The 15916-nt window shown below is 41.5% G+C and overlaps 1 protein-coding gene across 1 annotated transcript in view; it reads right to left on the bottom strand.

The window, feature by feature from the left end:
- Positions 1-7521: 7521 nt before the first annotated feature.
- The window catches only part of PIWIL2 (piwi like RNA-mediated gene silencing 2), a 58641-nt gene continuing 50246 nt past the window's right edge, over positions 7522-15916 (bottom strand). Inside the window, exons 21-23 of the mRNA XM_081269230.1 lie at positions 11356-11609; positions 10303-10410; positions 7522-9581 (exon numbers count right to left, since the gene is read on the bottom strand). Coding sequence (XP_081125356.1) covers positions 9425-9581; positions 10303-10410; positions 11356-11609 — 519 coding nt within the window. The 3' untranslated portion in view covers positions 7522-9424. The remainder of the gene's footprint in view (positions 9582-10302; positions 10411-11355; positions 11610-15916) is intronic.

The following is a 15916-nucleotide window of genomic DNA, read 5'->3' as shown; positions in this document are numbered from 1 at the left end:
TGTAACTGCAAACTCCACCATTATGTACAACTATAAAGCACCAATTTAAAAATGTTTTAAAAAACAAAAACCTTGCTCGATTTTCCTTTGTCTACTTCTTAAAAATATTAACTGGGGCTGGGGATGTGGCTCAAGCGGTATGGCTCAAGCTGGGGATGTGGCTCAAGCGGTAGCGCGCTCGCCTGGCATGCGTGCGGCCCGGGTTCGATCCTCAGCACCACATACCAACAAAGATGTTGTGTCGGCCGAGAACTAAAAAATAAATATTAAAAAATTCTCTCCTCTCTCACAAAAAAAAAAAAAATATATTAACTTTTGCCCAGCATGGTGGTGCACTCCTGTAATTCCAGTGACTGAGAAGGCTGAGTGAGGCAGGAGAACTGCAAGTTCAAAGCCAAGCTCAACTTCTCAAAATTAAAAAAAAAAAAAAAAAAAAAAAAGGGCTGAGGATGTGGTTCAGTGGTAAAGTGCCTCTGCGTTCAAATGCAGGTACCAAGAAAGAAAAAAAGGTGCACCTTTCATTATATAGAAAGAGGAGGCAGCATAAGCCTACCCCATGTACACCTTAGCCCAGGCCCTGTGCCCCATCTGTATTGTGAATGGGGAAACATGGAGAAAGGAAAAGGGAGCCGCTACATCTTTCCTTTTTCCATTATTTACCTATTTCTTACGTGGGCCGGTAGGCCAATCCAGCCAGCTAGATGGATCCAGGTTGGTTCCCTTGGCTAGGCTGCCAATAACGATAGTCAGACTTCTAAAGTGACTTGTCTGTTAACCCAAAGCCAGGACTGATGTTCATGTTTGTGCTGAGTGTCCGGAGTGTTCCAGGAGTCTCTTCCGCTGTGGAATGGGCCTATTGAGATGGATATCAGACCTCGGAAATGCAAATTTCTTGAGAAAATAAACCACCCACTGAATTCCCATTGTTCTATTCCACTAGACATTAGGATTATTTCCTTATGGCTAAACCAGCTGCCACCTGGGTCAGGCAGACCCAGAGGAAGGATCTTCTAGCAGAACTGTGCCCAATTAGTATCCATGCTCCTGTTCTAGCTCAGTGAGTGGTTGATACCCCAGTTGATACCAGGCTCTGAATTGGTGAAGGGAAGGGAGACAACATCCCACCCTATGCAATTCTTGGGGAGACACACCCATGAAGACAGTGCTGAGGAAAGGAAAGCAGGTGGCAAGAAGGACCTGGTGCTCCACGGCAGGGTGCTTGCTCTTCAGTGCTGAGTAGAGAGGGAGTAAAACAGCAAGCACTGAAGCCAGGCCAGATTCTTCCTGTCACTCTGAAAGAGACTATAGCTGGGCCCTGGGTTTTTCTAAAATTCAATTATCCTCACCCTGTAATTACTGCGTCAGTGGGCAAGGGGGAGAGCTGCTGTGATACTCCTCTCCTGTATTTTCCAAGTAATTTCAAGGTAATGATATCTCTTGCAAAATTTCTCCTAAGCCCCTTCATCTCTGTAATAACCCTTTATATTTATCTTTCTTGGTTGGACTCAGTGTTTTTCAGACATTATGTCATACTTATGGGACTCTAATCTGAAGTGTAGTGGGCTGTCACAAAAGGTCAGTCCCTATCAGGCCCTTTCCCTTAAGCATTAATGAGAAGCCCACCCAGAGATAAAGCAAAACAAAATGCTTCAAACATATAGTTCTAAATAACATGAAGCCCCAAAATACACATCCCAAAGAAGTGTTAATCTCTTCTTAAGGCAAGAGCAGTCCCCATGGTATCTCCAGCTAAGGTGTCAGTACTGTGTAAGACATCTGTCAAGGAAACTGCTCAAAGTGCATAGTGGGGAGGGGAGGAAGGAAAAGACACCCCACCACCCAGCCTATCACAGCTTCTCACTTGTTTGCAATCAGAATGAAGGTGGAGCTGCCAAAGTCCAATGGGCAACCAAAGCTGATAAGCTATCAGTAGTCCACGAGGGAAAGAAAATTATTAACCTGCTCAAAACCAAAAGGTCCTAAGTCTCCGTATCCACCCACACACAAAATTCTTTCCGTACATCCTCACTAAACCTTACCTTGTCACTGATGGAACTGATCTTCATATCAAGTGCCAGTTTGGGGCCCAAATTCTCTCTGTGTCCATTGAATATATATACCCTTTCCCCCCTCATTACTCCCATTCCCACTTGTCAAAATTCTAACTCAAAGTAACCTTCCCTTAGCAAGATTCTTGATTGTTCCTCAATGTATTTGATCCATTCTTTCAAACTCTTTTGACGGTAACACACATTAAAGCATAAAAAGAAACACTAGAACTCCAATACAAATAATATAGCAAGTAAAATTTTCACAAAATGGGGGCTGGGGTTGTAGCTTAGTTGTAGTATTTGCCTAGCATGCTAAAACCCTCAATTTGATCCACAGCACTACAAAAAAATATATTTTTCACAAAATGAAATGCCCTTAATATATGCAACACATTGATAAAAAGTAGTGACAAACCCCCATTAATTATGACCTACAGAATTAATATGGTTTATGATACTTAAACTTTTCCCTTCAAAGTATCTAATTGCAACATCTAACTTTGTTAATCTCCCTTGATTACAAGAGATCTCCATGTACAGCTGTGTTCCCTAACATAATATCTCCTACATAACAGATTCTCAATCAATATTTGTTGGATGAATGAACAGGCCAGCTCACTAAAAGTTTAATATTGGGCAATATTTAAGGGAACTGGGCACAAGAAAATGACATTTTCATTGCTGCTGTTTCCCATCTACAAAAGGCCACACCTACCTGCCAAAGGTATGAAGACAGATTTCCCGTTGATGAGGGGAGGAGGGGAAGGGAAGGGAAAGGTCTTGTGAAAGAAGCCAGAGAATGATGACCCTATTTGTGTTAAGGGTGGAGCTGAGAACTCAGGAAGTTTTAGCCTCCTGGGTGGTCTGCATTGACAAGGCAGGCAACTTGATGAGCGGGGGTCCAGAATGCCTCTTGCATGCCTGCAGGGGGTCCAGGATGCCTCTTACAGGCCCCCAGCGCTAGCTCAAGGCCAAGGCTTTGACCAAAAGGCCATAACTTTTCTACAGCCTGTCAGGAGATGGATGACCAGGTTTCTTTGGTACTTCCTTGAAAATGATTTTCTGTTTTGGCATGGAACAAACTCAGGGAGGACCAGAGGGAATGTAAAGGTCCTCTTCAACCCATGATCAGGTCTGGAGACCCATTGCCCTACACTATCAGCCAAAGGGTAAGAACAGAATGTGGCTAGATGCCTCAGTTGTGAATCATCTATATTACTATTATGGATTTTCAGACAAAAAAAAAAAAGAACTGGGGAAAGTAATTGTTGACTTGTTAGCAAGTAATCTATAGGAATGTGTCAGTTTGCCCAGTGTGGTGGTACAGGCCTATAATCCCCGTGGCCTGGGAGGCTGAGGCCAAAAGATTGCAAGTTCAAGGCCAGCCTCATCAATTTAGCAAGACTCTAAGCAATTTAGGGAGACCCTGTCTCAAAATAAATAATAAAAAGGGCTGGAGATATGGCTTACTTATAGTTAAGCGCCCCTGGGTTCAATCCTCAGTACAAAAAAAAAAAAAAAAAAAAAAAAGGCATGTGTTAATTTTATCTAATTTTCTAGCATACAATTTTCATGGTATTCTCTAATCACCACCCCTCACCCAGTTTTAGTAATTTGAGTCTTCTTTTATTCTTGACCTGTCTAAAGGTCTGCTCACTTTGTTCATCTTTTCAAAGAACCAAGTTATGGGTGTGTTGGTTTTTCATTTTTCTCTAATTTTTCAATAATGAAACATTATTACATTCATTTCTGCTCTGATTTATATTTTTTATTTTTGCAGCGTTCTACCACCAAACCACTCCTAGCCTTTTTTTTCCTGAGACAGTCTCCCTAAGATCCTTGGCTGCCCTCAGACTTGCAATCCCCCTGCCTCAGTCTCCCAAATCACTGTGATTACAGGCAGGCCAGCAAAGTATCATCACTTTTGTTCTCACCTTTAAATGTTTACCTGGAAGCAGAATTCCACGTTGAAAGCAGAATTCCACATTGACAGCTACATTTTTAAATTACTCCTTTGGTCTTGAGGCATCTGTCATGCTGCTGATCCTTTCTTTTAAGCCTTCCCCTTTCATTTCTGGTTGTTTTTAACTTCTCTGTTTGGTGTTCTGTGTTTCAATACAGTGCCTCTAACAGTAGAACTGTTCTTCTTTATCCTCAACTGAGTTTCTTCAGTTAGATGATTCATATCTGACCTTAATTCTAGAAAATTCTCAGACTTTATATTTTGCGCCTTGTCTGTCACCTATTCTATTTTAATCTGCAGGAGCTTTTTAAGACAAATGTTGGACCCTCTCTCCCTCCCCTCCTAAATCTTCTCTCCCAGGAAGCCCTCCCTCCAGCAATACAGTCAACTACTTTGGTTCTGCAGGGCTCTGGAGCTTTCACCAGCCTAGATCAACCTTATCTTAACTTTTCAGCCTGTGGTCCTTTAGCAACCTGGCAATAAAACTTCAGACTACACACATGCATGATTGGCAGGAATTTTTTATGCCCTTCTAGGTTATACCCTCTTCATCCAGTAGACTTAGCTCCAACAATCCTGCACTTCCCAGGGTCTGAGGCCACATCTCCTAGCCTTCCCTAGAATCAAGTGCTCCTGCCCTTTTGTCCATTATCCTGGGAGCTGTGTTGGTATCAACTATTACCTCTCTGACTTTCCTTTCTTGTACCTAGATATGATCTTTCCTTCCTCCTTCCCCTCTTCTCCACTTCTTTCCTTTCTTTGTTCCATTTTCTCCAAGTTCAGTTATGTACGAAAAAATATATTTTCTACATTGGCCAAGGAGGATGTAATGCACACTTTAGTCCCAGCTACTCTGGAGGTTGGGGCAGAAGGACCACTTGAGCCCAGGAGTTCAAGGCCAGCTTGGACAAGATAGTGAGATCTTGTCTCAAAAATAAAAAAATCTGGTATAGTGATGCATGTAATCATGCCTGTAATCTCAGCAGCTCAGGAGGCTGAGGTAGGAGGATCATGGGTTCAAAGCCAGCCTCAGCAACAGTGAGGCACTAAGCAACTCAGTGAGACCCTGTCTCTAAATAAAATAGAAAACAGGGCTGGGGATATGGCTCAGTGGTTGAGTGCCCCTGATTTCAATCCCCAGTACCAAATAAATAAATAAATAAACAACAAAAAGGACAGAGGCTGTAATAGAAATGCCCTGGGTTTAATCGCCCAGTACAAAAAACAAAACCCCCCCAAAACTATTTGGGTCAACTTTTCTTTGTCAGAAATGTCAGCTTAGTGCAGCGTGTGGTGGCACACACCTGTCATCCCACCAATTTGGGAGGCTGAAACAGGAGGATCTCAAGTTTAAGGCCAGCCTCAGCAACTTAGTGAGGCCCAAAGCAATTTAGTGAGACAGTGTCTCAAAATAAAAAGTACGGAGGGGGGGTATGACTCAGTGGTTAAGCACCCCTGGGTTCAATTCAGGTTACCATATTGCCAGAAGTCTACTATTATTCCTTATTTAAAACAAAAACAAACCTCATTTTTAGAACAGTTTTAATATCAAAGAAGAAATGAGCAGAATGTATAGAAATTTCCCATATATCCCCAGCCCTCCCATATACACAGCTTCCCACACCATCAATGTCCACCACCAGAGTGGTACATTTGTTACAGCCAATGAGCCTCACTGACATATCACTTTTATTCAAAGTCCATCGTTTACATCAGGGTACACTTTTAGTGTTGAGCATTCCCTGGGTTTTAACAAATTCATGACACGTGTCTATTACTACAGTGTCACAGTGAATAGTTTGACTGTGCTAAGTAAACCCTCTGTGCTCTACCTAGTCATTCCCTGCCTCCCCACCTCTGGTCCTTTTATTGCCTCCACTAAAACTTCTGCCTTTTCCAGAATGCCATATGTTGGAATCACACACTATATAGCCTTTTCAGATTGACTTCATGAGCAATAAACATTTAAGTTCTTCCATGTCTTTTTATGACTTCATGGCTTTTTTAGTACTGAATAATATTTTACCAATTGGATACCTGAGTTTGTTTATGCATTTAACAATTAAGAACATTTTCTTTTCTTTTGTTTTCTTCTTTTTTGTAATACAAGGAATTGAACCCAAGGCCTCACACATGTTAGTCAAGTGCTCTACCTCTGAGCTATATCCCCAGCCTTTTTCATTTTTTGACAGGTTCTCATAAAGTTGCCCAAGCTGACCTTGAACTTGTGATCCTCCTGCCTCAGCCTCCAAAGTAGCTGGGATTACAGGTGTGTGCCACCACACTCTGCTACTGAGTATATTTTGTTGCTTCCAAGTTTTAAAATTATGAATAAAATTGTTATAGACACCTGTGTGCAAATTTTTGTGTGGATGTTAAATTTTCACTTTCTTTGGGTAAATGCCAAGATGTGTGACTGGTGGATTGTATGGTAAGATTATGTTAAATTAGGGGTTTTAATTTTTTTGTTTGGAGGGAGCTAGGGATTGAACCCAGTGCCTCCCCAATGCCAACCCTGTGCTTTACCATTAAGCTACACTTCCAGTCCCTCATTATGATGTTCTTAAAGAGTTTTTTGTATATTTTGGAACTTTTTACCAGATATGAATTTTGCAAGTATTTTCTCCAAGTCTATGGCTTGTCTTCTCATTCTCTTGATTTTCCTCATTTTTTGGAAAAGTTACTAAGAAACTCAGATGAAGCTAGGCATAAAACCAGAAGGAGAAAATGGGATCTTCTTCAATAATCCCAAATCTTTGAGAATTTAATTTCAGGTCCTAAACTTCGAGATTTTCAATATAAAGAGCTAGACATTTCTAAAATTCTTTCCTTTTCCACATCAATCAATGAAATGCTGCCCCCGTGAAAAGGGCCCTATTGCACACTGTGTAGAATGAGCCCAGGAAGCACTACATCATGAAGAGTGGAGTTCCTAAATAGAAAACTGCAGTGCTCTAAAAGGAGCCTCAATGAAAGGAGCAGCCATGACACTTTGGGAAGGTGTTTTAGGAACCAGAGGCACACTGCAAAGTGTACATAAAGAAGGGCAAGCGTTTAATAACAAAAGGGAGGCCACCCTGAAGCGCACTCTCCAGGTCTAAGGAGATCTGAAAACAAGACGAACACAAACACAACAAAATATGGATAAGAGGTTAAGGTTTTGGTTTTGTTTTTGGTTTTCTTTCCATTGCTGGGAATGGAACCCCAGAGTCTGTCAGGAAAGTGCTCTACCACTGAGCTACACCCGCTACGTGACACACACAAAATATAAATGCTACATTTGTCCCAGAAGTGAAACAGCTCCAATAAGTCTTCTAATAACTACTCAGCTCAGGGTGCAATCAACTGGCTACTGACACTGCACCTTGCATGTACAGTAATAAATGAATAATTCTAAGTGTTACAGCTGTCTGCAGAAAAAGAACTATATCCATATAATAAATAAATGATACTATTTCAAACATGACTGACCATTTATACAAATTTACTTTTATTTCCCACCCAGGATTCAATCACTTGGCATTAAAACTGAAAAACAACACAACAACACCAGAAATAAAAAGTGAAGAAATTTCTATATTATATTCAAGCATTTATCTCTTCTAATTATCTAAGAGAAAAAGAGCACTAGGAAATCCAACTTTAAAAGGGAAATTCAAAATGCTTCTAAAGACTATCAGAAGCTGATCTCTCCAACCAGAGACCAGTGGTTCCATCTGTGGCTTTTAGATTCCCAGCCTTAGCGTCACCCTCTGTAGCCAACTCCAAATAAATCTCTATCAACACACATCCCTTCCCAACCTCTGTGGGCACTGCCACAAATTAAAAGCTCTCTTGGCTTCTTCTTTTAAGGAATTTAAGCTGAAGTTCCTCTTCCCATGCACTGTTGTATAAAATAGGTATTTCTGCTCTGTTCTCTCCCTTCTATCACACACACACACACACACACACACACACACACAAATAAATAAATAAATATCAATTTGAAAAGGTTAAATAAAACTGGCTTTTAAAACCCAGCAAAGCAAGGTATGATAAAAATAAGTCTGAAGAGATCCAAAGATTTTAAAATGGGGAGGGGAGAAATGGAGGAAGACACAGAAAACAAGAACCATTGCTTCCCTGAAACACTCAGGCATAGTGATAACTTCCTAAACTGTAATGTGTGGACTTTGGTAGAAGCGTCCCGTTTTCCAAAGCTGACTTCTGGAAATCTTAACCGGGATTCCGAAAAATCCCCAGCTAAGTGAGCCCATAGCTGGAAGAGGTTCTTGTGCAAGAGAAATGAGCGCTCCATTTACAAACAGACGCTCACTCGGAAAGGAAGGCCAAGCACTGGGAGAAAGGCCGATGAAAAACTCACACCCCGTCCTGAACTTTCCTAGCTGCTGAATTCTTTCCATGTGTTCTGATTGTTACTTAAAAGACTGAAACTTACTGAAGATCAGTCACAAAGAGCAAAGATAGGGGTGTGTGTGTGTGTGTTCAAGGGGAGCAAGAAAGCAACACGGTATGCTGTAAAGCAACTGGAAGGCATAGAAAAAACTAAGTTGAGGGATAGCTGCAAGTCACCTTAAATCCGATTCCAGTGACAGGTATCATAAACTCAATCCCCAGGGGAGATGAACACACAGGGCCTGATTATGCCACAGGGGCGGGTCACCTGCTTTCACACCTGTGGGCAACAATCTCTCTTTGAAAAACTCTGCTTCACACCCTTTTACTTAATCTTTCTCAGTTGCTCCCAAAAAGTAACTCCCTACTTAAGAAATCTGCAATGACTTCATTCATTTTCTCACCTCTGGTGCCAGAAATGGGAGCCGATTTGTAACCATAGCTTCCAGGTACAAATGCTGCTTCTGCATATTTCTACAGCTACGTTGGCTTGGGAGACTCTTTATTATGGGAGCACTGGGGATTAAACCTGGGACCACACACATGCTAAACACATACTCTACTACTGAGTTACACTGAGCTACACACCTAGCCCTATTTATTTTGACACAGTGTCTCCTTAAATTGCTTAGGGCCTCACTAAGTTGCTGAGGCTAGCCTCCAACTTATGATCCTCTTGCCTCAGCCTCCCAAGTTGCTGGCATTACAGGTATGTGCCACTGTGCTTGACTCCTTGGGAGGCTGTTAATGGCTCCCCTACATCTACTGACTCTGCCTGCCTCTGCACAGTACTTCCATCATTTGCTCTACAAAGACAGGAAGGCAATTTCCACCTGGTACTTGGAAACTTGCTTCTTGATATCAGGATAAAAGAAAAAAGGAAAACCTATTCTACAAGATTGGAGAAAGAGAAAACACCAACACAAAATCCCACTTCTGTCTCTGCTCATTCTGCGAGAGTCATGACTGAGCTGTGAAGTCTTATTTCTCCTATCAGCCTATGCTCAGGCTGTGGTCACAAGAAAAACAGGTTCTCACACAGCTGGATGGCGGGTTCATGGTGCAGAATCTGTCCTGAGAGGAAAGCCAGCTTGTGGGCATACTTGCAAGGAGCTGGAACTCTAATGGTACCAGGCCAATTCCAGTACATGTGGCACAGTTTGAAAGTCAACCTGGAGGCCAAAAAGAAAATGTGATCTTTATCACTCTCTGCTTCCAATTCAGGGTGTGATCACACACTCACGGGGATATGACACACAGCGCCCTTGCTAGCAAACTGGGGAACCCAGGAATACACAAAGCAGCATTTGGGATCATTATTCTTCCATGTAATTGTTTCTACTTCGATCATTTGTAAGTCAGAGGATGGGTGAATCCCCTCGTTTTCTTATTTTTATACTAAAACAAGAAAGACAACATGAAGAAAATGCCTTTCTTTGCCTACAAGAAAAGTCTGCAGTAGGATAAGGACCTCAGCGGCATGTTGAGACGATATGAACTCAAGGACACTGGGTCTCACAGCTGGTGGTGTCATAACCATGTGCAGCATTTCTTAAAACACAAATGCCGGCCAGGCACGGTGGTGTGCACCTACAGTCCCAGCTACTTGGAAAGCTGAGGCCAAGACCAGCCTAAGCCACACAGCAAGACATTGTCTCTTGAATAAATAAGAGTACTTTAGAACGTTCAGGGGCACTGGCTGACATCAGTTTTATTTATGTATTTATTTATTTTAAGATCTTCAAGTAATTTTGTAAGATCGGGATTACCAGTTACTTCTCAAAAGAATACCACCTGTGGTCAAATTCAAGGGGTAGGTATACCTGGGGGCAGGCAGTGACCCCACCTAGCTAGCTGGTCAGAAGTTAGGGTGAGAAAGGAGTAAGTTATCACCTCTGCATATGATCAGGGCTCAGGTTCGCAGTGTTGAGAACACAGACATAATGCGTAGGAATGCCACAGCCCTGTCGTACATGGTGGGCGAGGAGGTAGAAATCCACCCTAGGAAGGAAAAAGCACCAATGAAGGACATGGTCAGATTTGGCTGGAGGAGCTGGAGAGGATCTTGGAAATCACTCTAGCTCCTCCATGTAGGCTTAGAAAGGAAAATGACTGGATCCAGGACACACAAGAATCAGATTAGTATTAGAATTTAGGTCTCCTGACTCATTGGGCTACTGCAGTGGTGGGAGACGCTCCCTTACCTGTGCGTGGAAGGGTTAGCCTTCTGGGTCTTAGGACAAGACTACATAGGCAGAATTCTGTATTTAACGGTAAAAGCTTTGTTGGTTTTCAATGTTTTTAAAACTTTTCTTCTTTTAATTTCTTTTTTCCTCCTGACACTGGAAATCAAACCCAGGGGCATTCTACCACCAGGCTTCATCCCCAGACCTTTTTATTTTTTATTTTGAGACAAGAACTCACTAAATTTTTAAGCCTACAACTTGCAATCCTACTGCATTAGCCTCCCTAGTTGCTGGAATTAGAGGCCTGTGCCACCATGTCTAGCTTAAAGCTTTATTTTTTTCAATAGTAGAATCTGGTTGAACATGGTGATGCACATGTGTAATCACAGCAGCTCAGGAGGCTGAGGCAGGAGTATGCAAGTTCAAGGCCAGCCTCAGCAATTTAGTGAGCAACTTTAGTGAGATCCTGTCTCAAAAAATAAGGAGGGCTGGTGATGCAGCTCAGTGGTAAAGTGCCTCGGGTTCAATCCTCAGCACCAAAATAAAAAAAATTTTACAAAGGAAAAAAGAAAGAAAGAAAGAAAGAAAGAAAGAAAGAAAGAAAGAAAGAAAGAAAGAAAGAAAGAAAGAAAGAAAGAAAGAAAAAGAGAACCTGTGGATTCCATTCCAATCTCTCTGGCATCCTCCACATCCCAATACCCAGGAAACAGGTAACTTCTCCAACCTATCCTCCAATACTGTCTTTTTTTTGCCCACTTACCACTCACAACTTGTTATTGTATGATCTACCACAGTTCCAGGGGAGGGTGTCACAAAGTGCTCAGTAGTAGCCAGGTACAGATTGGTACTGATTTTCTTCTGAACTACAAACACCACCATCTTGGGCTGGTAATTCTCAAAAGCCTCAAAACACTTCTGCAGCTGAGGAATCTCATAGTTGGCAACTGTCTTCAGCTGGCCATCAGACACTCCATCACGGTACACCACAATCTTCTCTGGTAGACAGTGGTTCACCTGAAATGACACCCAAATGAGGTAACTCGTGGGGCCCTCGGGCAAAGGACCACAGTGAGAGAGACTTATTCAAATCCCAACCTGGAGACCTGGCAGTGGATCCCTTTGGCAGCTGGCTCCAAAGTTACCATGTCTGACAGGCATGGAAAAAAGCTTCTAATCATTTCTAGACTTTCTCAGGGTAGTAAAACAGACCTGGAACAGCATGGGTATTACAAAATATGAAAGCCAAATAGGCAAGTTATGAGTCACATGTACACAGCTTATCTTCAAACAGACGGAACAAAGTTAAAGGGAACGGTAGGGGGCTGGGGATATGGCTCAAGTGGTAGCGTGCTCTCCTGGCCCGGGTTCGATCCTCAGCACCACATACAAACAAAGATGTTGTATCCTCCGATAACTAAAAAATAAATATTAAAAAAATTCTCTCTCTCTCTCTCTGTCTCTTAAAAAAAAAAGGAAAACACATATAATAGTAAAAACAAGTTCAGAAATAATTAGATGTTCAATAAACTTAAAAAAAAAGGGGAACGGTAGGAAAATTATGGGCTGAATCAGTCTTCCTTCTACTTGGATTTATCACTAATAACTGTGTAAGCAAAGAACATGGTGAAGTGCTAGAAAAGTTGTAACAAAGGAACACACAAGCCACAGATCCACCATCCTCAGATTCCAACATACTGGCAACATCCAAAGTTGTGGAGAAATGAAAGGTTCTTTAACTAAATATTATCCTACAATCTGCATAATGTGAAATGTTTTATTATAACTAAATAAATTATCTACTGTCTTGAATAAGTTTGAAGAATAATTGTTTTCCCATTTGGGGAACATAATCATGTTCTAGTTGTGTTCAATTTCAATAGTTCAGGGGTTGTGGTTCAGTGGTAGAGCACTCACCTAGAATGTGCAAGGCCCTGGGTTCGATCCTCAGCACCACATAAAAAATAAAATAAAGGTATTGTGTCCAACTACAACTAAAAAATAAATATAAAAAAAAAGCTTAGTTCAATTGTAAGAAGTCCCCTTAAGAGTGCTTTGGTTTAATTCAGGTTTTTGTGTTTTGTCGCTGTTGTTTGGTACTGAGGAATGAACACAGGGATGCTTTACCACAGAACTACAGCTCTTATCCTTTAGTTTTTGAGACAGGTTCTTACCAAGTTGCTGAGGCTAGCCTTAAACTTGGGATTCTCCTGCCTCAATCTCCCAAGTAGCTGGGATTACAGGGGTATGCTAACCACACCTGGCCTTGGTTTAATTCAGTTTTGATTCTGGTTGAGTGAGTTCATACTAATTTTTTTTGTTGTTGTTCACAATTCCCTTCAAAAAACTAAATTATGAATTAAGTTAAAATATTAATTACATATGCATTTATTTATAGGTTATCCTACATGAAAATTTTATTTCAAAGAACCTTTCCTAAAAATAATCACCTATAATCTTTTTTTAAGCTCAGAGGTTGAAATATTTTATAAATGCCCCTTTTTCTGAGAAACCTCAAGTATTCCAAAATTTACAAACATGTAATCCATCTTCACAGTCACTGAAATTACTGCCTCAGTTTGTGGTACTTATTTCTTCTTTTGGTAACAGAACTTCAGTTCCCGCCTGACCTCAGCACTGCCAAAATTTGGGGCCAGACAATTTTTCATTGTGGGGGCCGAGCTGTGCTCTGAAGCATCAGGGTTCAGCAGCATGCTGGGTCTCTGTCCACTAGATGCCAACAGCATTCTCTCCTAGTTATGACCAAAAGTGTCTCTAGGCTGCCCGCCGGGAGGACAAAACCACCCCCAGTTGACAGCCACCACATAAACCACAGGACATGCAGATGGCTCAAGCCACGCCAACAGAAATTCCTCCCTTGTGCTCAGTCTTGAGCAGATTGAAGAGAATGAAGAAAACCTGGAGTTTGTTCCCTCAGGGGCACCTTCTCGTCAGGCCCCTGCTTCTGAAGCCCAGCTCTAGTCCATTTTCCAATTTGGGGCACAACCATCTCAATCTCACCAACTCCCCTGATAAGCTGTATTAAGAGGTGACTCAGGAACTTATTTGGAAGAAACTTCATTTTACAGATAAGCAAACAGGACACTGGATTTGGAGTCAGGAGATCTGGGATTGAGTTTGATTCCACTGCCCCTTAGCTATGCCCTGAGGACTCCATCTCCTCAGTTGAAATATGGAGAAAACAATCATTTTACCTTCTCATCAGGATTAGGAGGAATAAATTAAAATTATACACATATTTATAATATATTACTCTACATAAATATATATTTAACATATATAAACACATGAATACTTGTGTATCTCTATCTTTTGTGTGTGTGTGCACGCGCACTGTACTGGGGACTGACCTGGTGGGGAACTCTACCATTGAGCTACATCCCCAGTTCTTTTAATTTTTTATTTTAAGGCAGAGTCTTTAAAAAGGGGCTGGAATGTTTCTCAGTGGTTGAATGCCCCTGGAGTTTCAAAAAAAAAAAAAAAAAAAAAGACAGGATCTTGCTAAGTTGCTGAGGGTGTAAGTTACCCAGGCTGGCCTCAACCTTACAATCTTTCTGCCTAAGCCTCCCAAGTTGCTGGGATTACAAATGTGCACCACCACATTCAGTTGTTTTTTATTTTTCAAGACAGGGTCTCACTAAGTTGCCAAGGCTGGCCTCAACTTTCCATCCCCCTGCCTGTCTCCTGAATAGCAGGGATTATAGGGCATGTACTACCATGCCTGGCTAGTTTATTGATAATTTTAAATAACTTCTAATATGGTAACTATTTCCAGATATATTCCCATGTGAACAAAAACTCTTTGAGGCCCTCAGTAATATTTAAGAATGTAAAGACTAAAAATTTTGAGAATTGCTAGACTTAGAGATACAAATTTAAATCTGATACTAAATGTCACATCTGGCTTAAGACTGCCTGGAAGGCTTCGGGTGGTAGACCAAGAACTGAGAAACCCTCAACTCAGGACAGTTGGAAAAGCTGGACAAAATGTAACCACCTCGAGAGGAAGCCTTCAAAGCCACCAGCAGCAGAGGAGGGATGACAGGGGCCCAGTCAGCACTGGAAGCTGTTTTCCTGTTTGCGGGTTCCACCAGGACAACAATAAGGCTGCAAGGTTGAGGAGTGCTTTTTATTCTGAACAGCATTATTGAAATGTATTTTTTTTTTGGTACTGGGGATTGAACTCAGGGGCACTCGACCACTGAGCCATATCCCCAGCCCTATTTTGTATTTTATTTAGAGACAGGGTCTGAGTTGCTTAGTATCTCACTTTTGCTGAGGCTGGCTTTGAACTTGTGATCCTCCTGTCTCAGCCTCCCTAGCTGCTGGGATTACAGGTGTGCACCACCGCACCTAGCTCTTGAAATATAATTTGATATATCATAAAACTCACCCCATTAAAGTATAAGAAGATTTTGATGTTTTCAGAATTTTGAAACCATCACCACTAATTTTATTTATTTGGTACTGGAAACTGAAACCAGAGGTGCTTTACCAGTGAGCTACATCCCCACGGATGACAGTGAGACAGGGTCTTACTAAGTTGTGTAGGGCCTTACTAGGTTGCTGAAACTGGTCTTGAACTCGTGATCCTCCTGCCTCAGCCTCCCAAGTCACTGGGATTACAGGTGTGCACCACCACACTTGGCCCATTACCACTAATTTTAGAATTTATCTATCACCCCAAAAGGAAATCCATAACACTTGCAGTCACTTCCCAAACATGCTCCCCACAATTCCTGGAACCCACTAATTAACTTTTTTTTTTTTTTTTGGTATCAGTGTTTGAACCCAGAGGCACTTAACCACTGAGCCATGTCCCCAGCCCTTTTTTTATAGTTTATTTAGACACAGGGTCTTGCTGAGTTTTTCAGGGCCTAAGTTTCTGAGGCTGGATTTGAACTCATGATCCTCCTGCCTCAGCCTCCAGAGCCACTGTGATTACAGGCGTGTGCCCAAGTGACTGGCTTCACTAATGAACTTTGTATGGGTTGACCTGTACCGAACAAATAAAATCATAAAATATGTGGTCTTTGGTGTCTAAATAATTTCACTCAGCTTAATGCTTTTATCGTTCTTTCATACTACAGCTTGTTCCAGTCCTTCATTCCTTTGTATTGAATAATAATATTCTATTGCAATAAAAAGTAGACACACAACCCGTTTCTTTTGTCATTGATTCTCGGACGTTTATTTGGATTGTTTCTATCTTTGACTACTATGAACAATGCTGCTATGAACATTTGTTCTACTGTTGTTTTTGTTATTTTGAGACAGGGTCTTGCTAAGTTACTGAGGCTGGC

The sequence above is a fragment of the Spermophilus citellus genome (assembly GCF_964194105.1).
Source record: "Spermophilus citellus genome assembly, chromosome: 16".
Classification (NCBI taxonomy): Eukaryota; Metazoa; Chordata; class Mammalia; order Rodentia; family Sciuridae; genus Spermophilus; species Spermophilus citellus.
This window is presented reverse-complemented; position numbering and strand designations above follow the sequence as displayed.